This window comes from Erythrolamprus reginae, chromosome 1, assembly GCF_031021105.1.
Source record: "Erythrolamprus reginae isolate rEryReg1 chromosome 1, rEryReg1.hap1, whole genome shotgun sequence".
Lineage (NCBI taxonomy): Eukaryota > Metazoa > Chordata > Lepidosauria > Squamata > Dipsadidae > Erythrolamprus > Erythrolamprus reginae.
Window position 1 is genome coordinate 339,448,833 of NC_091950.1, and position 26,282 is coordinate 339,475,114.

Genomic DNA, 26,282 nt, shown 5'->3' on the forward strand with positions numbered 1-26,282 from the left:
TTTGTGGGTGGTTGCAGTGGTGGATGTAATAGGAGTTGTATGATAGTATTGTGATACTTTATTTCGAGAAACATTTTGCTAAGAAGAAAAGCCTGCTGCAGTGCTTTTCATTGAAGACTTCAATTAGGTATAGTGTGAACTATGGCTAGTTGGTGGGGTTACCTTCCACATGCGCAAAACTCTCCCAACAGTACTCTTCAATCCTATGACTCTATATTAACATGTTGCAATCTATGTATATTTTATGCTGTATCCATAAAATTATCAATGTGGATCAGCAAATTTCAAATATTTTATGATTCCATTCTACAAACAAAACTGCATTTATACAAATTTTGTGTTTCCTTAAGCTCAACATTCATATCATTATTTTTCTTACCCTTAGGAATCCCTGAAACTTCAAGTAGATATTTTTTAAATAAATTATATTAAAATAATGTGCCTGTGTTGTTTGTTTATTGGTGCAATAAAACACTATATCCTTTTGTAATATTCCTTGTGTAGGTCTAAGGTCACATGGTTGGGCATGCCCAGATGTGATCCATAGCCACATATAGGTGCTCTGTTTACATTATGCTGTTAGCATAAGTTAGCATAAGTTAGCATGAGTTTTGAACTCTAGGTCAGGGATAGGCAAAGTTGGCTCTTCGGTGACTTGTGGACTTCAACTACCAGAATTCCAGAGCCAATCATGCTAGCTCAAGAATTCTGGGAGGTAAGGTCCACATGTCATAGAACTTTGCCTACCCCTACTCTAGGCTTTGCAAACACAGAGTTCTGGGTAGGCCTGAAGGACTGGGAAAATTCTAGATTGGGGAAATTCTAGCTTGTAGCCTCAAAGCCTGCTGCCAAGACTTCCCTAGATTTTGCCCTTGCAATTTGCAACAGTATGAATGCTTACTGTTCATTGTGTATGAATGACGACATCATGTAAACTGTGCATTTACAGAGCAAAAGTTGCATAGAGATAACATTCCTATAAGAAATCTGGCTGGGAAGAAGTTTGGATTTGATTGATTGCTTGAGGAGATTTTGATGCATTCGCTCTTGGAATAAAGTTGACTTCTTTCACTCTTATGATGGTCTCTGTTTATCTTTGAACCTTTCCCTGTTCTACATCCTTGAGAAATTGACCTTTTATTGCTAACCTCTTTTAGGAAAAAAACACTAGGAGACACTCAAATGTGCATAGCCACATTGTTGATATCTTAATTCAGCTACAGCTCCTTCTTTAAATTACTGTCCAGGATTCATCAAAGTATACATTGAACAGCTTCATCCTATGGAAATGTCCCAAAGGTGCTATTCAAAAGGCAACTGGACTTTCTTAATCTTTTTCCTTAAAAATATTTTGCTTCTCATCCAAGAAGCTTCTTGTTCATGAAGCTTTGTAATATATGAGAAATGTTTTCAAGGAGAAAGAAAGAAGGAAGAAAGAAAGAAAGAAAGAAAGAAAGAAAGAAAGAAAGAAAGAAAGAAAGAAAGAAAGTCCAGTTGCCTTTTGAACAACACGTTCGGGACAACAATAACCTGGATGACTTGAAAATCTCCATAGCTAGCATATTCTAGAGCAGTGTTTTTCAACCGGTGTGCCGCGGCACACTGGTGTGCTGCGAGACATCATCAGGTGTGCCATGAAGCTCAGCTTCTGAGACCGGAAACCCAGCTGGAGCTTTCCAGTGGAGGCGGCAACAAGTGTCCTTTCGGGCCCGGCGGGAGGGCAATGGTAGCAGGAACGGGAGGCTGCCGGCTGCAGCGGCCCCGGGCACCGTTCCCTGTAGGCTGGGCACGCCTGCGCCAGAGCACCCCAAAATGCCCCCCCGCGCACCCTTTTCCAGGGGCGCGCAGGGAGCCGCGGCCACCCGCCCGCCTGCCCAATTTCCCTCCGCGCGGCTGGGGACACGGATTCATCGCCCTCGCCAGCCCGATCTCCCTCCACCCGGCTGGGGAGGTGGTTTCGCCGCCCCCGCCAGCCCGATTTCCCTCCGCCCAGCTGGGGAGGTGGATTCGCTGCCCCCGCCAGCCCGATTTCCCTCCAGTGGCTGGGGACGCAGATCTACCGCTCTCGCCAGCCTGATCTCCCTCCGTGTGGGAGGGGGCGACGAACCGACGACCGGGGGCTGTCCGTCCGTGTTGGGTGGTGCAGGGCAGGCACAGGCAGGCACAGGGGAGAATAAGGGAGGGAGAGAAAGGAAAGAGAGAGAAAGGGAGGGAGAGAAAATTGAATGAAGGAGGGAGAGAAAGAAAGAGTAAGAGGTAGAAAGGATAGAGAAAAAGGAAGAGAAAGGGAGGGGGAGAAAGAAAAGAGGGAGGAAGGGGGGAGAGAAAGAAGATATGAAGGAGGGAGAAAAAGAAAGAGATAGAAAGGAAAGAGGGAGAGAAAGGAATGAGAGAGAAAGGGAGGGAGAGAAAGGGAATGAAAGAGGGAAAGGGGGTGAGAGATAGAAAGGATAGGCAGAAAGGGAGAGAAAGGAAAGAGAGAAAGGGAGGGAGAGGAAGGAAAGAGAGAGAAAGGGAGGGAGAGAAAAGTGAATGAAGGAGGGAGAGAAAGAAAGAGTAAGAGGTAGAAAGGATAGAGAAAAAGGAAGAGAAAGGGAGGGGGAGAAAGGAAAGAGGGAGGGAGGGGGGAGAGAAAGAAGATATGAAGGAGGGAGAAAAAGAAAGAGATAGAAAGGAAAGAGGGAGAGAAAGGAATGAGAGGGAAAGGGAATGAAAGAGGGAGAAGGGGTGAGAGATAGAAAGGATAGACAGAAAGGGAGAGAAAGGAAAGAGAGAAAGGGAGGGAGAGGAAGGAAAGAGAGATGAGAGAGGAAGGAGGAGACAGAAAGAGAGGAAGGAAGGAAGAGAGAAAGAAAGAGGGATGGAGAGAGAAAGGAAGGAAGAGAGAGAAAGAGGGAGGGAGAGAGAAATAGAGCAAAAGGGAGGAAGAGAGATTTTTTTGTCCAAACTTTTTTAGCCCCCCCCCCCTCAATGTTCCCCAGGATTTTGAAAATATGAAAAATGTGCCGCGGCTCCAAAAAGGTTGGGAAACACTGTTCTAGAGAAATGCTATTTCAACCAAATCATCCTGTAAGTTAATTTTTATCTAGAATGATGTAGAAGCATTTATCTCAAATACATCTTTTATTTCTCCTGTTCAATGCTTCAGAAAAAAATAATAATAATGCAGCAAAGATTATTAACACGATGATAATGATCACTGGCGAAATAATACATATTCTCAGGAAGGCTCAACAATGCCCCACTGATAGATTACTTACTGGTTATACCCCCCTAGCCGGGAAAAAAGAAGTGGAAACATCACTCAGGGCTTCCCAGAAGGATTGTATAAGCTAGGCCAGATGTGAAATTGGACTCCTGCTGTTGCCTCATTTAAAAACTCCCATGGGTGGGGAAAATGGGCTCTGCTGAGCACATTGAGGAGAAATAACAGATTCATCCCAGTTATACTATTTCCTTAGACAGCCCTGATGTCAATGAGTGGAGGGGAAGCCTAACCTTAAATTCTCTGAACTAAATTCAGACTCCAGGAATTTGAGGAACTGTTCTCTTCCCACCGGGTCTTTCAGCGCTTCATCCATGCGAAAACCCCATCGCTTTACTCTTTGCTGATGTGGCTCTTTGCTGAAAGGAAACAAACAAACCAACAATCCCTCAGACTTGTTGAAATAGCTGGATTGCTTATGTATCTGTCTTGCTATTGGGAGAAGATGATGCAGGCCGTGCAAAGTAACCTAATCACATAAAGGGCTACTTCAACTGCATATTACCGTACTTTAACTCAGTGCTTCTCAATTACACTGCCCCAAAAAATAAAGGGAACACTTAAACAACATAATATAACTCCAAGTAAATCAAACTTCCGTGAAATCAAATGGTCCACTTAGGAAGCAACACTGATTGACAATCAATTTCACATGCTGTTATGCACATTCAACTTTGTACAGAACAAAGTATTCAATGAGAAGATTTCATTCATTCAGATCTAGGATGTGTTTTTTGAGTGTTCCCTTTATTTTTTTGAGCAGTATATTTTCTGTTACCTCCTCCCCTAGAAAGAAGTAAACATTTCATGCGCCCTGCAACTTTTAGACAGGTTCAACTGTATTTCCTTGTTTCTTCCAAACACACTGAATGCAATAAATCTTTCTCTCTTCAAAACTCTGCCAGATGTGAGTGTTCGTGAGACCCTTGGAACGAAAGGGGAAAGATTTCTTGTGTTCAACAAGGTTCTTTCTGGAGCTGTGTCTTACATGCACTCTTTATGTATGTAAGACCATGCATGCAAGGTTCCATCTGGTTCTGTGTCTTACACGCACTCTTCCCCCCTCCCCACTGCCAAGAAAGAGTGATGTGTTGTGGTTAGCTCTGGCCCAGCTCCTGCCCCAAGGACTGTGGATGTGGGGGAGACATCCACATGCTGCAGGCCTGTTTTGCCCCCGGTGGAATCTGATGATGAAGGCTCCTCTGACCAAGAAGACATGAGTGACAGGGAGGAGGAGAGTGTGGCAGACAGCTCAGAAGGAGATCAATTATCTAGCTCCTCCTTGGATTCAGAACAAGAGTTAATGATACAGCCACACATGCGGAGAGTGATGCATGGGCAACAACAACTGAGAGATTATTATCAAAGAAAATGAGGCCACCTGTGGTTGGGTGGGACTGTGGTAATTAGTGAGGCTGCTATAAATAGCAGCCTGTGGGTTTGGCCATTGTGGAGGATTATCTGATCTTTGTGTTTCGTGACTGCTTTGCTGACTTTGACCTTTTGTGTGCTGATTTTTCCCCACTTTGAAACTAAACCAGACTTGTACAAATTACCAGTTTGTTTGGGGACGAGTGATCTTTGCTATACCAAAAGAGGGCTTAGTTTAAGTGAATTTTCATGATAAAGAACATTGTTTTGAATTTTCAAACGTGTGTGTGTCTGAAATTTGTACCTGTGAATTTTTGGGAGGAGTCTACCAGAGACCCCGACAGAACAGGGATGTATTTGGAAGAGACAAGGAAGCACCTGCCCAGCTAGAACTTTGGCTGTCAGCTCAAGCAGACCACAAGAGTTTCTCATGAGGTTCGTATGAAAGCCAGAGGCAGGGAAGGGTCAGTGGATACAACACCAGAAATGTGACGGAGCTTCAAGTCCATGTAGGATGCACGACTTATAGCCCATCCTGCCCAACCTGCCACCCCCAAGTTGCACCCCACCACAAGCGTGTGTCCTACCTGGACACTAGTACTGTCTCCATCACGTTCCTCAGCATTATTTCCAGGGCAACCCGTTCTAAAGAAAACATCTCACAAGTTCAAGAAATTTGATTGAAATTGTGACATGTTTTCTTTTAGAATGGGCTGGCCTGGACACAACACCAAGTAATGTGTCGAAGGTTTTTCCCTGTGGCAAAAAAAGCACATTCACGCGCCTCCACTACTTGAGAAGCACTGCTTTAACTGCAGTAAATATTTGCCACACTACAGCTATGGCATAGGCAGATAACTAAAGCTTTTTTTCATGGTAAAGTTCAAAGAATGTTAATCTCCTAAATAACATCAGTTCTGTGCAGCATTTTGGCCAAGAAAAATAATCCTATTAGTGTATTTGGTTCCACTACTATTAGTTGTTAGCACGTTCACATGGGTGGTTATATGGAAACTGTACTATTTTCGGCATAATGCAATTCTTCCAGCATATCTGTGTGGTTTTTCCCCCCTTGCTTCACTCTAGCAACTAATCCTAGGGAGAGAACACTGCTTGATAACACAGACATAAGAGAATTTAGAAACATAAAAACTGGTCCCTGATTGTCTTTTACCTAGGAAAACCTTTAACAGCAGAACATTGCAAAAAATATTATTTCTCCTTCTTTCGTGCAATCTGATTTTTTAAAACTAATGCTGTTGAATATCTTTATTGATCTTTATTTGGGAAAAAAAGACCAAATTTACCCCCAACATACCTTATTTCTGTTTCCCAGAAAGTAACATCATCTGTCAGCCAAGGATTAGAGGGATCAGCTGGCTGCAGGAAAGGGTCGTATTCCAGATACTGCTCGGTATAACTTAGTAGACTAGAAAAACACAATCAGCTAACATTTTTACAATTCATTTATTACAAATAATGTTAAGAATTTTACAAAGAAAGGTCCTAACTAAATGCATTTTTCTCAGTTATGTTGGAATCGTTCATTAATAATGGCTCCCATTTATTTTATGAGTAAAGAAAATTGCAGCTTTTTGACTTTACTCAAATTCATAATAATATACATACCTTTCAGCAACTTTTGACATTTTTAACCGATGTCTGTCTAGCTGTATTTGCCAATATTTTATCTACAAAAAGGCAAAAAACAAACAACTGGTAAATGCAGCCCAAGATTTGAGTAAACAGAGATAAATTTGGCCTAAGGAAATGGAGCATTTTATATGAACTCATGCTAAGCCATGAGACCTTATGCATTGATCTGTTTATAAATTAAGTCAAGAGAAGGCACAATCCAACTCAAATAAAGATCTCATAACAATGCGATCATGGCCAATAATAGTAAAAGGACTTTTGCCATTGAATCTAAAAGAATGTAGATTTTTTGCAGATCCACATACATTAAAACAAAAAGGATAAAATTATTTATGAGTAATTATTCTGTATCTATGATATAAATATATTTAGTTTTGAATAATTAAATTATCATCAATCTAAGGGGATAACCCCTCTTTCACCATCCCTATAATATATACATACAGATGTGTTCCATAATATTTATTAAAATCAGGATTCAAAGCAAGGCTGAACATAAAAATCACTCAGAGGTTCAAGTATCTAAGTTCAGTTGGATCACACCCTAAAATAAAATTAACAGTAAACATCATTTTGTAGCTCATGGAAAACTGTCGAAATATTGGGTTTGCAATAAAACATGTATGGTGCATTGACCTAAGGATTGTTCCATGAGAATACAGGATTTCTCGAACCTGACATGGCTCAAGGTTGACTTAAGGTTCCTTCTTGTTGAGGTTGGTAAAATGAGGACCCAGGTTGTTGGGAAAAATATGCTGACATTATAAACCAACCAGAAAGTGCTGTAAAGCACAATGGAGCAGTATATAAGTGCTGTTGCTATATATTAGAGAATAGCATTATTTCCCAGGGATTTATTCTTGAAATGCAATAGCTAGCTAGATGATAGCTAACTAGATGATAGCTAGCTAGCTAGCTAGTTAGCTAATGATGATGATGAAGATAGATGATAGGTAGCTGATGATAGTTGGTTGGTTGGTTGGTTGGTTGGTTGGTTGGTTGGTTGGTTGGTTGGTTGGTTGGTTGGTTGGTTGGATGGATGGATGGATGGATGGATGGATGGATGGATGGATGGATGGATGGATGGATGGATAGACAGACAGACAGACAGACAGACAGACAGATAGAGAGAGAGAGAGAGAGAGAGAGGCAGACAGACAGACAGACATAAAGACAGACAAAGAGAAAGAGTTTGGTGTGTGTGCATGTAAAACACAGATAAAAGTGCACATACACATATATGCACATGCGTATGCACGCACACACAGAGCTACTTCTATTATCCACTGAAATCTAGAGAGTATAATAGATCAAAATTATAACCTTTAATATTTTTAGGAAAATGGAAGCGACTGGTGGTGGTGGTAAAAATATGGCACCTTGTATTATATTTGAGTGTGTTGTGAATCAAACCCTGAAAACAATGCTATTCCCAGATGGACATTCCTTTTCTCTCCCCTCTAGGTTTCCCCCACTTGCTTCCAACACTCTCAGCCAAGACTTATCTCCATAGAGCAACATCAGACTGAAAGCCCAGGAGCCCTCTGGGGTTAGCCATTATGAATCTGGACTGCCATCTACTGTAGAGGATTTCATTCAGTTCTGACATTTTCAAAACATTCCAGGCATTCATTTTAAGTAATACATAATGCGTTTTATATTTTTATTTTTTACAGAATGCAATAAGTCCAGCATTTTGTTTTGTTACATGGGTGAGTAAATCAAATAAATATAATCTCACAAACCTCTTTACACAATTGCTCTTCTGTGGGAGGTTTTGTTTCTGGCACTGGTACGTGTGTTGGACTATGACTTCGAACATCATTCTGTAATCCATAAACAGACTGCATATAAAAGTAGAAGGAAAAATGTTAATATAACAACAGAACATTGCTATACCTATACAGTTCCATCAGTGGTCATGAGGAGAAGCATTTAAGTCCACGGGTATTGCCATGAGGCATTCCAGAAGACTCAGTGCTCTCCTCTATCTTGCTCAACATCTACATGAAATCACTGAAAGAAGTCAAATTTCAGACTGGGGTGAGGTCTTATCAATATGTGATTGAAATTCAAGTGTACATTGCTACCTTGGATCAAATCAGAAATAGTGTAGAAGTCCTGAACATCCACAAAACAAACCCTGGACAGAGTTACTCTTTATCAGTAAAGAACTACTGTATTTTTCAGAGTATAAGACACACCGTTTTCCTCCCTAAAAGAGGCTTAAAATTCAAATGCGTTTTATATACTGACTGTAGCTTTTTTTAAAGCTTTTATTTCCTGACTAGGTACGAACAATTTTCCCAGCTCTTACTTTGCAAGCTCTTTCATTGTTACTCTCCGTGAAAAATGTTTTTCAATCCCTAAGTCTTTGCAGGGTTTCTTCATTGCTCTACTTGCTCCAAATGTTTCTTTCCAGCCCTAACCGGTTGCTAATGATTTTCCTAGCTCTTACTGGCTTGCAAGCTCTTTCATTGTTACCCGCTCCAAATAAGGGTTTTTAAAGCCATAACCATGGGATCAAATAACGTGCTGAGGCTGACCAGACTAAGGACGCTAGCCAGATGAATATCTGGTAAGCAGATTCTTTTCCCCTTTTTCCTTCTCAAAAGCTAAGGTGCATCTTATACTCCAAAAAATACGGTAAACATTCAAAAACATTGGCCCTGCATTACTCTGAATAGGGTTGTGCTTTCCCTGAAGAAGGGTGGTGGTGACTTGAGGTCTTCTTGTACTCCCATCTCTGTTGAAGCAATTGGTGAAAGTAATGGCCAAGGACACTTTCATTCATGATGTTACCTAGTTTGGGTAATGAAACATCTGCAAGTAAACAACTAACCTCATTCCAAGGACCCCTCATTTCATCCCTGAGCTACAAACATTCTCCTTTATGGGAAACAAGAAGTATATTACAAGGACCTATGTGAAAATTATATCAATATTAATTATTGGTAAAATAAGTGAAGTGAAAAAGTGAACACTCTAGTGTTTTATTTGTTGGTCTATGAATAAAGATTTGATTGGTTGATAAAAGTAAGCTATCTTACTTACTTACTGGGTGGTGGTGTGGGCAAACAACAAAATATGGGTTGACGAATTAATGTTAAATGAATTCTAATTGAACAAAAATATAAATGATCAGAAATCAAGAAGTATGTTGAGGTAGTTTGATCCTATAGAGAATGAATGTGGATAGAAACAAACAAATGTTTAAAGATAGGGTGAACGGATTAACTAAAATGAAAGGCTGAGAAAATCAGAGTTGGATGAAGTTTAAAGAACAAAAGCAATGTATACATTCCCCTTGTATAAAGTAACAGATGAATGTAAGGGAAAGAAGTATAGTTTGTAGGGTTAGAAAGGTATAGTGGATGGTATTGGTATTAATAGATTTAAGGGAATCCTGTTTCCCTATCTCACATCTTAAAAGTTGTCTGGCTTACTATTTCTTATTCCTTTTCTGTGCCTTGTGTAACATTACTTACATCAATAAAGAAGAGGTTGATGGTTAGTGTAGGGGTGTTTCTATCTATCTAGAGATCTAGAAATAGCTGTTGTGCTTGTGAGCTAATTTTTTTTAAAGTTACAAATGCTGTAATGGCCTATTATTTGTACACATCTTCACGATATGCCAAATATTTGAGATGTGACTAATTCTTGGCACAACTCTTTTACATATACAGCAGCCAAAATGTCATTATAACCTACTGTAACAAAGCTGATTATTGGCTTAAACACTAATATTTTAACTGAACCACGTTGCATTTTGGATTGCCATTTTATTTCATTCAAAAATGTACAATCCTAATCCAGGATAACAAATATGTGGATTTAATTCTAATATCTGAAAAATGTCACCACTTTTTCATTCTCACTTTGAATAGTTTTGTAGTCAGGACTGGGAACCTCTCTATGTCATTGCATTTTCTAATTGATGGTTGCCTTTCCTTCAGAGACTAAATCAAAGGCCAGTTCCTCTGTTGCATTTATGTAGTCATATTGCTGGAACTCACACCTGCAATAATTGTTTCAGATGTATAATTACTATTGCCAGAAAAATTTCATGAACACCATGACTAGAAATATCCATGCGGCAACATCTGACCAAGCAGTTACTAGCCATATCAGGACTTGCAATTCCCAATTTTACAGCAGATATTCACAATGGTGACATCCATCATTTAATAGATCTATTCTTGATAAACAGATACAGTTGAGAGTTAAGTCACGAGTGCAGAAACCATTTATTAAAAGGTCATGTACCAATGCTGCATTTGCTGTCACATAAGAAGTGCACAGGATGGCTTCTATTGAGATGATCCAGAGCAGTTTATATTATTTGCAAAAGGGTTGATTTTGTTAATGAAGAATTGGCAAAGGGCTGGAGAAATCCCCCCCTAAATTCTAAGCATTCATTCCATGGGGGGGGGGATACTTGCTTCCATAATAAATCCAAACCTGTTTTTGTTTTTTAAAGAATTTTCTATCAAAATATATATACCCAGAAATATTATAATGGATTTCTCCACTATAAGGGAAAGCAAAATATGCTTATATGTAAATAATTACTAAAGATAAGAACATACCTTTCTTGTTTTGTGAGGATTTCTCATTCTTGAAGACTTTTTAATATCAACTTCAGTCGTATTTACACACCCAGGCTGAAAACATAATGTAGATAAATGTGATTGTTTTATATTAGCGTTTAGATTTTTTAAAATTTCAAATTCAACATTTTTCCTCTGTGTTTTTGTAAAAAATGTATACACATTACACTTGACTCTATTGAACAAAGGGTTTTGATACTCTATAACTATTGTTAAAATTGGTCCTTGACTTACAACTATCCATCTAGTGACCATTCAAAATGCCACTGGCAAAAGTGACTTACAAACAATATTTTCACTTACAACCATCACGGTGTGTCAATGTTTGTGAGATCAAAATTTGTTTGCTTCATTATTGGCATGGATTTATGACAATTGCATTCTCATTTGACTGTCCTTTGTGGCATTACCAGCTGGCTTCTGACAAGCAAAGTCAATGTCATTACCCAGTTTTGCTTAACAAAACACGTTATTTAATGTAACAACTGTAAGTGATTCACTTAACAACCAGGACAAAAAAGGTAGTAAAATTGGGTATGATTCACTTAACAACTGCCATGTTTAACAACAGAAATTCTGGTCTCAGCTGTGGTCATTGAGAACTACCTGTATACACAATGATCATGAACAGTTCTTAATCCACAGCCAAATTAAGGTATTTTATTGCTTCTGTAATTTGTTGGAATGGATTCAGCTATGGTTTCAAGGGAAATGAAGTCTAACAATATTTGTATGAAGACAGCTTGAGTTTATGAGACTATTCAGTCTCAGAAACTCAAATTGTCTTTACACAAATATTCTAGATGTGGCTAGACTTCGTTTCCCAAGAGCTTAGCAAGTAGCTTAGCAAGCAGGCAATATTACATAATGCCATCTTATATAATTATCTGTATAACATTACCTTTCATGATGGCAACCAATTGTAAATAAAATTGCTATATCAATTACTGCTTATATCATAGAAACACAATGTTTTTCCATGTTTGCTTTAAAAGTAGCTATCTCATCTATTGTAAAAACAAGAAATACATTTTATTTACTGGGTGAATTAATTGAGAACAGAGGTCCAACAGCCAAAGAGTTTAAGGGGAAATATCTTTCAAACTTCCCCTCCCTGGAAAATTTGAGAAGAGAACTAAAAGAAGGGAAGAAGAAGATGAACAACAAAAACAACAACAACCAGATGAAGTATGACACTTCCTACTGGTGGTTTTTACAACATAACACTGAAGTTGCGGAGTCCTTGATGGTCTCTGACCTTGATTGTTTATTTATTTGTTTTTATTTATTATTATTTGTCAAGGATCTTGCCTGGAAACAATCTGGCAAATGTTTGCAGAAAATATAAAGTGTCACTTGCAGTGTTCCCTCTAATTTTTTTTTTGGGGGGGGGCAGAAAAGTATAGTGTCTAAGCGGCAGTCCCTTTGGGACTGGGCAGCACAGAAATAATAAATAAATAAGTAAGTAAGTAAGTAAACAAACAAACAAACAAACAAACAAACAAACAAAAAACCCACCCTGTTTTGCCTCAGAGAATTTCAAAATAAAATACTGTACTGTGTTTCTATAACAGTGAGCTCATAATAGGGCAACTCTATCAATATCAAAATGCCACTTAAATGGTTGAGCTAGTTTCAAACTAGATTTTGATTTTCTTTCTCTCTTCCTTACTCCCATTCTTTTTCTTTCTCTTTTCCTTCCTCTCTTTTTTCTATCTGTTTCTCTCTCTTCTTCTCTTCCTCTCTCTCTCCTTCCCTCTCACTCTTTCCCTCTCGGCTTCTGGGCAGGTTTGGAAAATTCTGAGTTGATGATGATTTTTAAGTGAGCGATTGCTCACTGCTCAGCTTAGAGGGAACTATGGTTACTTGTACTTGAATAAGTAGTAAGTCCCCCCCCCCTCCTCATCTGGAGGACAGAAGGGAAAGGGGGGACATGATCAAAACTTTTAGATATGTTAAAGGTTTAAGTAAGGTTCAGGAGGGAAGTGTTTTTAATAGGAAAGTGAACACAAAAACAAGGGGGCACAATCTGAGGTTACTTGGGGGAAAGCTCAGAAGCAATGTGAGAAAATATTATTTTACTGAAAGAGTAATAGATGCTTGGAACAAACTTCCAGAAGACATGGTTGGTAAATCCACAGTAACTGAATTTAAATATGCCTGAAATAAACATATATCCATCCTAAGATAAAATACAAAAAATAGTATAAGGGCAGACTAGATGGACCATGGGGTCTTTTTCTGCCATCAATCTTCTATGTTTCTATGTTTCTAACTATGGCAACAAATGGGCATGCTTCAGCTCATGAAGATAAAGATTTATCAGACAGACAAAGGAAAGTACTACAACATGAGTTGACAGAAGAAACAGCTCTCCATAGGGAAAAACAAGCAATGGAATTGTCCCTGTGGGTAAACATGATACCAAAAAGAAAAAGAAATTACGAACAGCCCAGAAGACAGAAATACAATTTAAAATGACCTTCATGGAATAGAGAAATAGGTACAAAATAAAGAATGAAATTCATGAAACTTGCAAAGCTCTTCACACAGAAATGAGATGCACAGGTGTAGCATCTGGGATACCTAGTTTGGTAATAAAGTGCTTCTAACAATTTTGGAATAATATTGACTGCAAACCAAATAAGTTTTAGCATCATGATCTAGCTGCAAAAAACACACATGGAATTTTAGGACATGTGTAGACATATAATAGCTTCCAAAGGACAAGAAAATCCATTTTATTCTGCATTGCTCAGATGTCAAATTGAGTTTTGTGCCTAGTTTTTAGCATCCTACTTTAAGAAGCATTCAGACCAGTACCAGGTTCTAAACCTCATTGCTGCCATTTTGTGTGCATGGGCACGTCGACACTTCTGCACATGCACAGAAGTGACACATGTCCCGGGCATGTAGGAGGAGCCTCCCACTTCCACAACTACCAGTTCACAGAACTGGGATGAACTGGGAGCAACCCACTACTGATTCAGACTAATCTCAGTAGGCTCAAGATTGACTCAGTCTTTCATCCTTCCAAGGTAAAATGAGGACCCAGGTTGTTGGGGACAATATGCTTGTTCTCTGTAAACCACTTAGAGAGGGCTGTAAAACATTGTGAAGCGGTATATAAGTCTATAATCGGAAGAAGTTCAGAGAAAATTGATTAAGTTAACCAGGAATCCAGAAATTAAGTTATTTGAGGAGAGTGAACTGGAATATTTAGCCTTGAGAACAGAAGACCAATGAGGGACACAATAGCATTCAAGCAACATTACAGAGAAGAAGGTAAAGATGAGTCATTGTTCTACATCCAGCTACTTGTAAATTCAAAATAGATTCTGACTGCATAAGAGGTTTAAAAAATTCTGACAGTAAGAGCAGTCTGATAATGGAACCAATTGCCCGAAAACCTATTTTCACTGGGTGTGTTCAAGTACAGGCTTTCTATTAAGAATCTTTCATTTAACTTTTGGCATTGAGAAAGATGCTAGACCTGAAAGTCTATAAGGCCACTTCTAACTTCATGATTGCATGATTAAATATTATAATCAAACAGCAAATAAATATAGGGCTATTGATCCACTGCTCCCATTAGTAACCATAAAGCATCTGTTTTTCATTTTACAAGCATGGATTTGTAATTACTCAATTGAATTTAATTAAATCTTCTTGTTGCAATTGCTGCTTTGTATATCAGGGGCTCAGGGGAAGATTTGACAAACAAATTTAAACACTTTGTGTAAGAATGTCATAGTCTTGATATGATATGATACGAATTTAAGTTACTATTTCCTTTAGCATTGTTGTATGTTTTATAGTAAAATAATATATATATACATGCAACCAAGTTGCTGGTCCCAATTGTGGAGGACTACCTGTATAATGCAACAAGCACAATCTACCCCTCCCCTACTTCCAATTTGGCTATATACACACAGACACAATTTCCATACTTATTTACATATATATTCCTCTCATAAGTCTTACATTCACATGGAAATATATCATCTCCCACCCATACTATATATATATATATAGTCCCAGTGGCTATGGCTAGCTGATGAGGCCAAAATAAGGCCGAAATAGATCTATCCTAGTCTCCCTTAATTTTCAAATTCAGCAAAAAAAACATGTAACACATATAGATAGAATTGTCAGCTATCAATAAAATTAACTGTCTTGGAAATGGCCCTGGGTTGGGCCGAGAGGCAAATAAGGAGCTGTGATGTTCCTTCAATACACCAGGGTGATTCGACACAAAAATATGTAACCCTTCCCTGGTGCAGAGCGGAAGGGATTGCATACTGTAGCCTAGAGGATAATTCTCTGCCTTACAAGGCAAAGGTTGCAGGTTCAAGTCCCAGTGGGTATGGCTAGCTGATGAGACCAAAATAAGGCCGAAATAGATCTATCCTAGTCTCTCTTAATTTTCAAATTCAGCAAAAAACATGTATATATGTGTGTGTGTGTGTGTGTGTGTGTGTGTGTGTGTGTTTTCGTAGATTTTCACGGGTATATGTATGTAGATTGTTCTGAGTTCGGGTTTTGCCCCGTGTAATCTTTTGAGTGTCTATGCAGATACACATCAATGAATACAACCATCATTGTTTATTCTCATACATACTTGTTATTTTTATAAAAATGAAAAGAGAGGTAACATATATAGGCCATTACTTTTTAATCTTTTACCATACTATTCCATTTTATTAGGATTGGCACATCTTCCTTTACTAATTCTGTCTCACTCAGTCAAATAAGTTTGCTAGTTTTGTGTATGAATATGACTGGCATCAACCAGAAGGACTCTTTTAGATCCAGCTGATATTGGAAATAATACCTAATAAAACAAAAATGTTTGTAAACATGGATATCATGCAGTATAGTTCATTCAAAACAGTCCCATCTCCCCAAAGCATGATTCAGGATACAACTTGAATAGCTAAGAGCACTTCCTCAAAGTCACAAACAGTTCTGGTATTTTTCAGGACAGCTATTTTTAAAAGCCCAGGAACCTGTCACAGCCCAGATAATGTCGCTGGGAGAATAAAGAATCCTGTCCCTGCAGTTTACGTTTTTCTCAAACTCTTTACTCACTCTTAATTTTCTAATGCTGTAGTGCTCCATAGCTACAGCATGAAGCATTTTCCTTCCTTTTCACTAGCTGTTGTAACAATAGTTGTAGAGAAAAAGGCAAAACAGAATTTTCCCTCTCCTCTTCCTGCCATTTCTTCAGCAACAGAAACCCTATAAAAAGATAAGTCTATTTCCAGACCATTTAAACCACAAACCAACCAAATCTCTTCAGAACATCTTAAGTCAAAAGACCCATCAGCCCAAGAAGAAAAACAGGAATGAATGTAAGGTGTAAGGATTATAACAACCACCATGTAGGCCAAACAGGCAAAAGACTAGCATAACATATCCATGAGCACCAACTAGCAGTCAGAACATAGGATAAAAACTTAATCTTATGACACAAAGACAGACTCAAAAACAGTTTCAACTGGGAATGTGTAAGCATCCTAGACCAGGCCAAGTCAAAAATGCTAAGGAATTCCTGGAAATCTGGCATTCAGATAAATCAGCCATCATTAGAAACACAAAAAGAAACCATATTTACGCACTCTTCAAAAGAGATAACAAAAAGGCTAGGGAGGAAATAAAAAGACCAGAACGCATCCCCTCTAGCAGCCAACACCCAAATAAGGTGAATTAATGCCAAGTGGAAAACAGTATGCTAATCAAAGGACAAGCAAGGAGAAAATTATATTCCCACTAAAACTGACACATCAAGCTACTGTGTATAAAGAGAGCGCAAATGCTACACTCACTGGCAGTTATAATGTTACCTAAACTAAGCTGTAAAGCAATGGTTTCAAAATTAAGCATACTTTACCCCATATTGCCACGAACAGTTGAAAGAATGAATTATTCTTCATTTCAGATTACAGTTGGACTGAAGAAGAATTCAAGTAGGCAATATGCTTGTTTTGGATTAGGTGTGAACATTGCAAGTTCCAAGCCAAGAAACTAGAAACAGTGATATATAAATAAATTTATAGATAATGAGTGCACTCCCTGTTGGGAATTCAGATGGTATTTACTTAGAGAATTTGGTGTCAAATTAATCCTATGACACCCACATTAATCCATATATTTCCCATCTTCTTAGACATCTAGAATGAACTGAGGGATTAGAACTATGAAAACATAAGCACAAACTATAAAAGCACAAACTCCACCCCTAAGAATTTACAGGCTGACAGCTGATGCAAGTAAAATGTGACATCATGATGCACCCTTGGGGGTCAGCAAGTGATTTGTGAGAGTTTGTCCTTCCTTCATTTAAAATAAATAAATAAATAAATTTTATTTCATTGATTTCACATCTCAACATTTTTGTCCAATGGTAACTTGTTATTTAGTAATTAGTTATTTCCTATTTTAATCCAGATAATCCAGTTATTTCCTATTTGAACCATCCAGAGATAAGATTCTTCCATCCCTAGTTTTCGATGGAGAGGCACTGCTCCAGAGAGATCTGGAGTGCAATCTGGAAGTCTTCCTAGACTCAAGACTCCTGCTCAAAGAGCAGGTGGCAGCCATGGCTTGGAGAGAGTTCAGCCATTTTTTACTTGTGGGGGTCAGCATCTCTGCATTTGTGAAGTCTTATGAGTCAATAGGGGGAGAGGAAGAAAGAGAGGAGGGAGAGAAGGAGGGAATAATATACAGTGGTACCTCTACTTAAGAACTTAATTTGGTCCGTGACCAGGTTCTTAAGTAGAAATGTTTGTACATAGAAGCAATTTTTCCCATAGGAATCAATGTAAAAGCAAATAATGCATGCAAACCCATTAGGAAAGAAATAAAAGCTCGGAATTTGGGTTGGAGGAGGAGGAAGAAGAAGAGGAGGAGGACAGTAGCTGCCGAAGAAGGTGTCTAAGTATTGAATATATAATTAATGTAAGGCGGTAGAAATAATAATTGATTTACAGGTAAAAATTAATAACCAAAATAATTAATCGGGATGCCAACTGTATTTGCCAGAATTTAAATGAATGGAAAGGAGTGATAGAACGAGTTTTTATAATTATTAATAGATGAATATATATCTTTCCTCCTTCTGTGATGTACGTTTATATTGATTGTTATTTGTAATTGTGTTTTTCTTTTGTGTTGTTTGATTTCTCTTATTTTTGTATCTTGGTTGTTTTGCAAATGTTTGTTTATGTTTTGTTAATGTTTTTAAAGAATTTCAATAAAAAACATTTTAAAAAACCAAACAATCCAAAACTTTAAGGCTTAAAAAAAAAGAGGGACTCTGGGTGTATGGGAGGCAGATCAAGGAAGTCACCACAGGGAAGTGGTTTATTCCCTCTCCAAGCATCCAGAGAAAGGAAAGCGCTCTGTTCACTCTGGGCTGCTCAGAGCGAAGGGAGCATTTTCTTTTCTCTGGGCGATGGCAGAGGTTTATTCCCTCTCCAAGCACCCAGAGAAAGGAAAATGCTTTGTTCACTCTGGACTGCCAAAGCCTCCTTAAGCGCCACCAAAAGGCTCCTCTGGCAGCCCAGAAAAGCCCAAGATGGTCAGGATTAAAGGGAGAATGGCAGGAAACTGGCCGAACCTTTGTGTCACTCTCAAATTTCCTGGGAAGTTTTTGGGACTCAGGTTCTTAAATAGAAAATGGTTCTTAAGAAGAGGCAAAAAAAATCTGGAATACCTGGTTCTTATCTAGAAAAGTTCTTAAGTAGAGGCGTTCTTAAGTAGAGGTACCATTGTATCTCTAAAACTATACACTAACTACACCATCATTTCTGAATGTAAAGGCTGACAGGATTAATTTACATACCACTGGCCGGTGTACATCCCAGAATGCTCTCTCTTGACTATCAAGGATTTTTCTTTCTATCTTGTCCCTTTTCTTGTCCACTCTGTAAACGATGAGGTGGATAAATAATATAAAAAGATAAATTGAAATGCTTCCAGAGATAGCAGATGAAAAATCAAGCAACAAAATGTTTGTGGCTACTCACTTGGCTTGTGCTTCTGCTTGCATAAAAATAAATTCCCACTTCCGTGCAAATGCTCGTTGCAACCTGGCCAAACTTTCCTGTAAACACAGTACATATTAGAAAGTTTCTTGAGTAGGAAAAACTTTGGAGAATTTGAAATCTTCATTACATAAATGTAATTTAGATCCAAGTCATTGCAATTTTCTTCTGACATTTCAAGATTCCAAGTAAGGCTTGACTGAGCAGGTGACAAGATTCTGGAATCCGAAGCAGGGTCTCACATAGTTAGTACTTGGATGGGAGACCACCAGAGAACTTCACAACTGTAGACTAAAGCTGAAGATACCTCCTGGGAGAAGATAACAGTCATCAATTTCAGGACCAATGTAAAGAAAACTAAATGGACATACCAAGTGGTGGGATTCAATTTCTTTACTACAAGTTCTGTGGGCGTGGTTTGGTGGGCGTGGTTTGGTGGGCATGGTAGGGAAAGGATACTGCAAAATCTCCATTCCCTCCTCACTCCAAGGAAATGCTACTGTAAAATCCCCATTTCCTCCCCGTCAACTGCGACTCGGGAGGCAAAGAATAGAAGGGGGTGGGGCTAGTCAGAGGTGTTGTTTATTGGTTCTCTGAACTACTCAAAATTCCCACAGCCAGTTCTCCAGGACTGATCAGAACCTGCTGAAACCGACCTCTGGATATACCCATCATTTTTAAAATAAGAAGCTACGTCTTTGTTCACTGAAATGTTTCAATTCACAGACCCTGTATTCCCCAGGCATTCATTTATGCTTGTCAAATTTTGCCTTCTCTCCCCAGTCCTAAATGAGGTGTGAATTTTGTTTTCTTTTTTATTGGAAACATCTTAATCAGTTAATAGTGGTTTTTCTCCCACAGATCTGACCTATTCTAAACATTGCTATATAAATAAAAAAAGATACTGTGTTCACCTAGAAAGATGCAACAATTCTGTTCCTTCATTTCCATAGCAAATCAATGCACAATTTCCCCATCTACATTAGCATGCTACATATATATGGGCTCTGAGAACTAAATGCATTCTTTTGGGATAGTAAAACACACTGTGTCCTATTTGAACTGTGGGTACAACCAATAAACAGGTTGGCAGTAAAATAAAATTGCACCGATTTCCCAATCTACATTCTTGAAATGGAAAGAAAAGAAAACACCCTCCATTTTAAACAGTGTAAGTAGAGCATTCAGAGTGAGCTTTTCTGTGATGAAGCTTTCTGAGTTAGAGTCAACATAGACCAAAGCAGTTTTCTCTAACACAAATCCTTGGTTGTTACCAATGTTTCTGAACATTTTAGAGCTCTTCTTGAGGATGACTATGAGTCTTCTGCAATTTAAGTGAAATGATCTCTATTTTTGCCATGGTGCTCTTCAATCTTTTTAGACAATGCTATCCCATAGAATTTTTAGCCATTCTTTTTAATGTGCTTGTGAAACTCCAATATCAATGCCTGCCAGCAATTTTAAGTTCCCAAATATCGTGGGGTTTTTTTCAAGACCACGATTGTTGCAAGGGCTTTGCTTTTGTTTCTGGCAGAGTATCCAAGTCACATGACCCAATTTTCAAGCCTCGCTTCTAGGAAAGGATCCAGGTACTTACTGCTTCATAGTCTGCTAGCTCAAGCCGGGCTTTGTTTTGCATTGTTCGCTTGCAGAGGTAAACAGCTGGAACACACACAAAAAAATATCAATCATTTCTTGCTATCTCTGATACTATCTCAAAGCCCAGACATCAAGACCTAAAACTTTAATATGTGCTTCATTGAGTAAAAATGTTCTGACTATCACATTTTTGCCTGTATTTCTTTTGAAAACATGATGATCTGCCCAAAAGCATTAAGAACATAAGAAGAGCCATGCTGAATTGGGCCAAAGCCCATCGAGTCCAGCATTCTGTGTCACACAGCTGCCCACCAATTGTACACGGGGATCTTGAGCAGAAAGAGAAGGCAAAATCCTTCCTTTTCCTTGACCCCCAACAATGGTACCCAAGGGAATCCTGCCATCCTCAACCAACGTAGAGGCAGAACTTGGACATCCATTTCAATAACCACCAATACACTAGACATCCATGAATCTGTCTAATCCTGCCTTGAAGCTATCCAAGCTGACAGCTGTCACGACCTCTTCTGGAAGTGAATTCCATAAACCAATGAGCCTCTGGGTGAAGAAATATTTCCCTTCATTTGTCCTCACTTTCTTACTTATGAGCTTTAGGGAGTGCCGCTGCGTCCTAGTATTGTGTGATAGAGAAAAGAATTTTTCTCTATCACACAATAGAGAATTTTTCTCTATCCACCTTTTCTATTCCATGCATGATTTTATACACTTTGATCAAGTCACCCCTTAATCACCATCTTTCAAGGCTGAAGAGACCAAGGCATGGTTTCATAAGGGAGGTGCTGCATTTCTTTGATCATATTTGTTGCCCTTTTTGTAGCTTTTCCAGTTCCATTAAATTGTTCCATTAAAACAACTAAATTTTGTTTGCTTGCTTTTATGTTTGCCATTTACTTAAGAAAGAATGCACTGTTACTAAAGAAAAAAGAATTACAAAGTCTGGCGAGTTTTACAACCTATGCCTAGAGGTGACTTTGAAAGCCAAGGACTACAAGGGTAGAAATATTCATTCATTCATTCATTCATTCATTCATTCATTCATTCATTCATTCATTCAAGCATGTATAAGGCAACAGCTATAAGTATAAACATAATTATAAGTATAGGAAATGAATACAAATAAATGGGGGACACTAGGCACATTGGTGCACTTATGCATGCCCCTTACAGACCTCTTAGGAATGGGGTGAGGTCAACAGTAGACAGTAAAGTTAAGGTTATGGGAATTTGGGGATGAAACCACAGAATTAGGTAATGTATCCCAGGCATTGGCCACTCTGTTGCTAAAGTCGTATTTTCTGCAATTGTGTTTGGAGCAGTTTACCTTAAATTTGTATACATTGTATGTTTGTGTATTGTTGTGGTTGAAGCTGAAATAGTCATTGACAGATAGCTTTTGCCACTTGGAATGTAAGGTTTTAAATTGCTTAAGAAATAAATGTATGCTATTGTTTGATATTCTTGTAAAACAGTTAATATTTGGTGCTCCTTCAGCCTATTTTCTTTAAATTTATTTTTATTCAATCTATTTTTATTCAGTCAATTTATTCGATCTATTTTCCCCGAATGCCATCACTCTGCTAAACAAATAATTCCCTCAACACCGTCAAACTATTTACTAAGTCTGCAATACTATTACTACTAGTTTTTTCTCATTCCTATCACCCATTTCCTCCCACTTATGACTGTATGACTGTAAGCTGTTGCTTGTATCCTTATGATTTATATTAATATTGTTTCCGGAGTGCTTATTTGTACCCTATGACAATCATTAAGTGTTGTACCTCATGATTCTTGACAAATGTATCTTTTTCTTCTATGTACACTGAGAATATATGCACCAAAGATAAATTCCTTGTGTGCGAAATCACACTTGGCCAATGAAGAATTCAATTCTATTCTATTTCAATGGCGACTGTGGTGCAAATCTCCCCCAAGACCAGTAAACCTCAGAGTGAGGAGGAATATGTTTACATTTTGAAACAGGACATTAGTAGGTATTTCACATAAACAACCTTGTCCACAAAAATAATTCTGGACCCTTTGACAATGTAATTTCTACATAAAGCACCAAATCAATGTTTTTCAAAATTGGCAACTTTAAGATGCTAGGCCCATAGCTGCCAGAATTCCCATACAGGCTGGAGAATGCTGGCAGTTGAAGTCCCCTTATTTCAAGGTTGCCAGGTTTGAAAAACACTGCTCTAAATGCTTATCTAAAAAATGTAGTCAGGATAATTTAGCAATCCAATTCAGCCAAGAACAGATTTTTTTAAAAAAGCTGGTACATCAGGGGGAAACCCCCCCTCAAATTTGTCTGTAAGTCAATACAAACTCTGCCAGTTTTCTTATCTTTTATTTATTTATTTATTTATTTATTTATTTATTTATTCTTTGTCCAATATACCAGTGTTTTTCAACCAGTGTGCCGTGGCACACTAGTGTGCCGCGAGACATGGTCAGGTGTGCCGCGAAGCTCAGAGAGAAATAAAGCAAGAGAGAGAAAAAGCAAGCAAGAAAGAAAGCAAAAGAGAGAAAGAAAGAAAGAGAGAGAAAGAGCGAGAGAGAGAGAGAACAAGAGAAAGAAAGAGAGAGAGAAAGAGAGAGAAAGCAAGCAAGAGAAAGAAAGCAAGAGAGAGAGAGAGAGAAAGAGAGGGAGGGAAGGAGAGAGAGAGAAAGACATAGAGGGACGTAGGGAAGGAGAGAGAAAGAGAGCAAAAAAGAGGAAGGAAGGAAGAGAAAGAGGGATGGAGAGAGAGAGAGAAAGAAAGAGAAAGGAAGGGAGAGAAAGAGGGAGGGAGAAAGAAATAGAACGAAGGGGAGGAAGAGAGAGATAATTTTTTGTCCAAACTTTTTTTAGTCCCCCCCCCCCCCGGCTCAATGTGCCCCAGGGTTTCGTAAATGTAAAAAATGTGCCGCGGCTCAAAAAAGGTTGAAAATCACTGCAATATACAATACATATGGAAGAGAATAGGCATTGAGTAATATATATAACGATAGAAAGTAAAAGAAGAGTAGATGAGAGGGAGAGAATATATATGATATAAGAGATAAGGAGAGAATATATATGATATATGAGTTAAGGAAAGACAATTGGACAGGGGATGATAGGCACATCAGTGCACTTATATACGCCCCTTACTGGCCTCTTAGGAACCTGGAGAGGTCAATCATGGAGAGTCTAAGGGAGAAATGTTGGGGGTTGGGAGTTGACACTATTGAGTCCAGTAATGAGTTCCAGGCTTCAACAACTCGATTGTTAAAGTCATATTTTTTACAGTCAAGTTTGGAGTGGTGAATATTAAGTTTGAATCTGTTGTGTGCTCTTGTGTTATTGCGGTTGAAGCTGAAGTAGTCGTTGACCGGAAGGAAGTTGCAGCATATGATCTTGTGGGCAATACTTAAATCTGGTAACTCAAGCTTAAAGGCAGACCAAAATCAGCCCGCTGAAACAGTCCTATGATATTTTCTATATCCTTGGGAAATATTCAAAATGTATTAAGTTTAATTATATTTTCTGTGTTGGGCTAAGTCTTATTTTCGTCTACCTTTTATACAAGTTTTGATACAAAGTGAGTTCCACCTTCATAAATATCTCAGCCTGTGTTCATGAATTTACATTTCTTTCTTCATGTTCTGCCGGGCTCTCTGGTATGAGTCCCCCCGAAAATTCAAGGGTAAAAATTTCAGACACACACCCACTTGAAAGTTCAAAAACAATGTTCTTTATCACAAAATTCAAAAGAAACAAAGTACCCTTTTTGTATTGCAAGGAGCACTAGTCCCAAAACAACCTTGTAGGCTGTACAATCCCCTTAATAAGTCCTTAAGTACTTAGCTAACAGCTGTGAAGAAATGTCACAGCCCTCCTTCTTCCATGAAGTGACACACACACACTTTGCTCTGCTTTGGTTTCCAAGTCGTGAAAAATCAACAAACAAAGTTCGGAAACATCAAGGCACGGTCCTGAAGAACAACGATCAGATATTCTTCCACAATGGCCAAGCCAGCACACTGCTATTTATATCAGCAGCTCTAATTACTGGAGCCCCACCCAAACACAGGTGGCCTCTCTTATCTCTTTTAATATTTCTTCAATTGGTCTCTTCGATGCATAATTCTGTGCATGCTGGGTCTAACACTTCCTCATCCGAATCAACCGAAGATAATGGAGATTGGCTTCCTGGACTGTGTGCCAAGCCCCCCTCTTCCAAGTCACCCCCACCTTCTTCTTCGTCCGAGGAAACTGCACTACCTGATTGTCGGCAATAAAACAGGCCTATGACATGTTGATGTTTCCCCTGCATCCACCTCTACATTCCTTGGGGCAGGAGCTGGGCCAGAGCCAACCACAACACCATCCCCCCCGGAAGGACCCTCCCCGGGCTCCCACGCAAGGAATGAGGCTTCTGTGGAAATTGGTCATGAAACGCCCAGCAAGGACGGGAGTATCAACCAGGGCAGCCTCCACCCACGGACAATCGTCAGGCTCAACCTCCACCCATTGCACAAGATATTGAAAACAACCATTCACCCAATGGGAGTCCCAGATGGCATGGACCATGACCTTGGGCAGATGATCTTGAATACAGAGGGCAGGCAACAAAGGGACACTGGGACGAAGTGGGCACTCAGGAGAAACAGGTACCAAAAGGGAACGGTGGAAAACAGGGTGAACACGCAGGTTGGCAGGCAAAGTAAGCCGATAGGCCACCGGATTGATGACCTTCTCAATCGGGAAAGGGCCCATGAAGCGTGGATCCAGTTTACATTGAGGTAATTCCGACGCGATGTTTGGTAGATAACCACACCTGGTCACCAACAGCCATCGGGGGGACATCTCACCGGGACCGGTCCGCCACCCGTTTGTAGTCCTCTTTGGCCTTAATCAAATACTGCTTCACAATCTCGTGGACTGCTTGCAGTTCCAATAAGAAGTCCTCTGCTGCGGGGACCAGGGAATCTAACAGGGTTAATGGGAAAAACCAGGGATGGAAGCCATAGTTCGCATAAAATGGCGTGAGTCTTATGGAGGTATGCCGGGAGTTATTAAATGCAAACTCCGCTACCAGGAGGAAATGTGACCAATCAGCCTGCCGGTCTGATACAAAGCACCATAGGTATTGTTCCAAAATTCCAATGGTTTTTTCTGTTCCCCCATCAGTCTGAGGGTGCTGGGTCGAAGCAAGACACACTTATTATGATTTAGCCCGACTGGTGATGAAATATGAAATCCAGCATAGTGATCTCATTTGCTGTGTTGTATTGACATAATAATAATAATAATAATAATAATAATAATAATAATAATAATAATATATGCATAGAATTAAATAGTATATTTTGGATGTTCAGCAATTGTAAATATATAGGGAAATTGTATCTCTTTGAGGCAAGGAGAGTTCAGGCACCTTAACCCAAACCCTTGATGTAAGTGACGTCAAGTTGGCCACCTCTAAGCCAGTCACATGACCTTTAAGCCACCCCCCGGTCACATGATCGTCAAGCCACTCCTGCCTGGTCACATGGCTGGCAAACCACACCCACAAAATAAGCCACGCCCACAGTGTGGTATTAAAAATTTTGCAGCTCTTCACTGGTAAGAGCCAACAACATTTTGTTTTCCTAAAAGACCCATTATAAAGTTAACTTTGCTAAAATGAGTCTTGAAATAGCAACTGAGAAATACATGCCAATGTGCAGTCCTTAAGG

At 39.1% G+C, this 26,282-nt stretch overlaps 1 protein-coding gene across 3 annotated transcripts in view; it reads right to left on the reverse strand.

Annotated features, from left to right (window-relative positions):
- The window catches only part of RGS7 (regulator of G protein signaling 7), a 225,059-nt gene that overhangs the window by 21,769 nt on the left and 177,008 nt on the right, over positions 1–26,282 (reverse strand). For all 3 annotated transcript variants that reach the window (XM_070740653.1, XM_070740662.1, XM_070740670.1), the window contains 8 exons: positions 20,551–20,615; positions 18,936–19,012; positions 18,752–18,833; positions 10,882–10,956; positions 8,038–8,136; positions 6,266–6,327; positions 5,955–6,065; positions 3,499–3,624 (listed from right to left, as the gene is read on the reverse strand). In XM_070740653.1, coding sequence (XP_070596754.1) covers positions 3,499–3,624; positions 5,955–6,065; positions 6,266–6,327; positions 8,038–8,136; positions 10,882–10,956; positions 18,752–18,833; positions 18,936–19,012; positions 20,551–20,615 — 697 coding nt within the window. The remainder of the gene's footprint in view (positions 1–3,498; positions 3,625–5,954; positions 6,066–6,265; positions 6,328–8,037; positions 8,137–10,881; positions 10,957–18,751; positions 18,834–18,935; positions 19,013–20,550; positions 20,616–26,282) is intronic.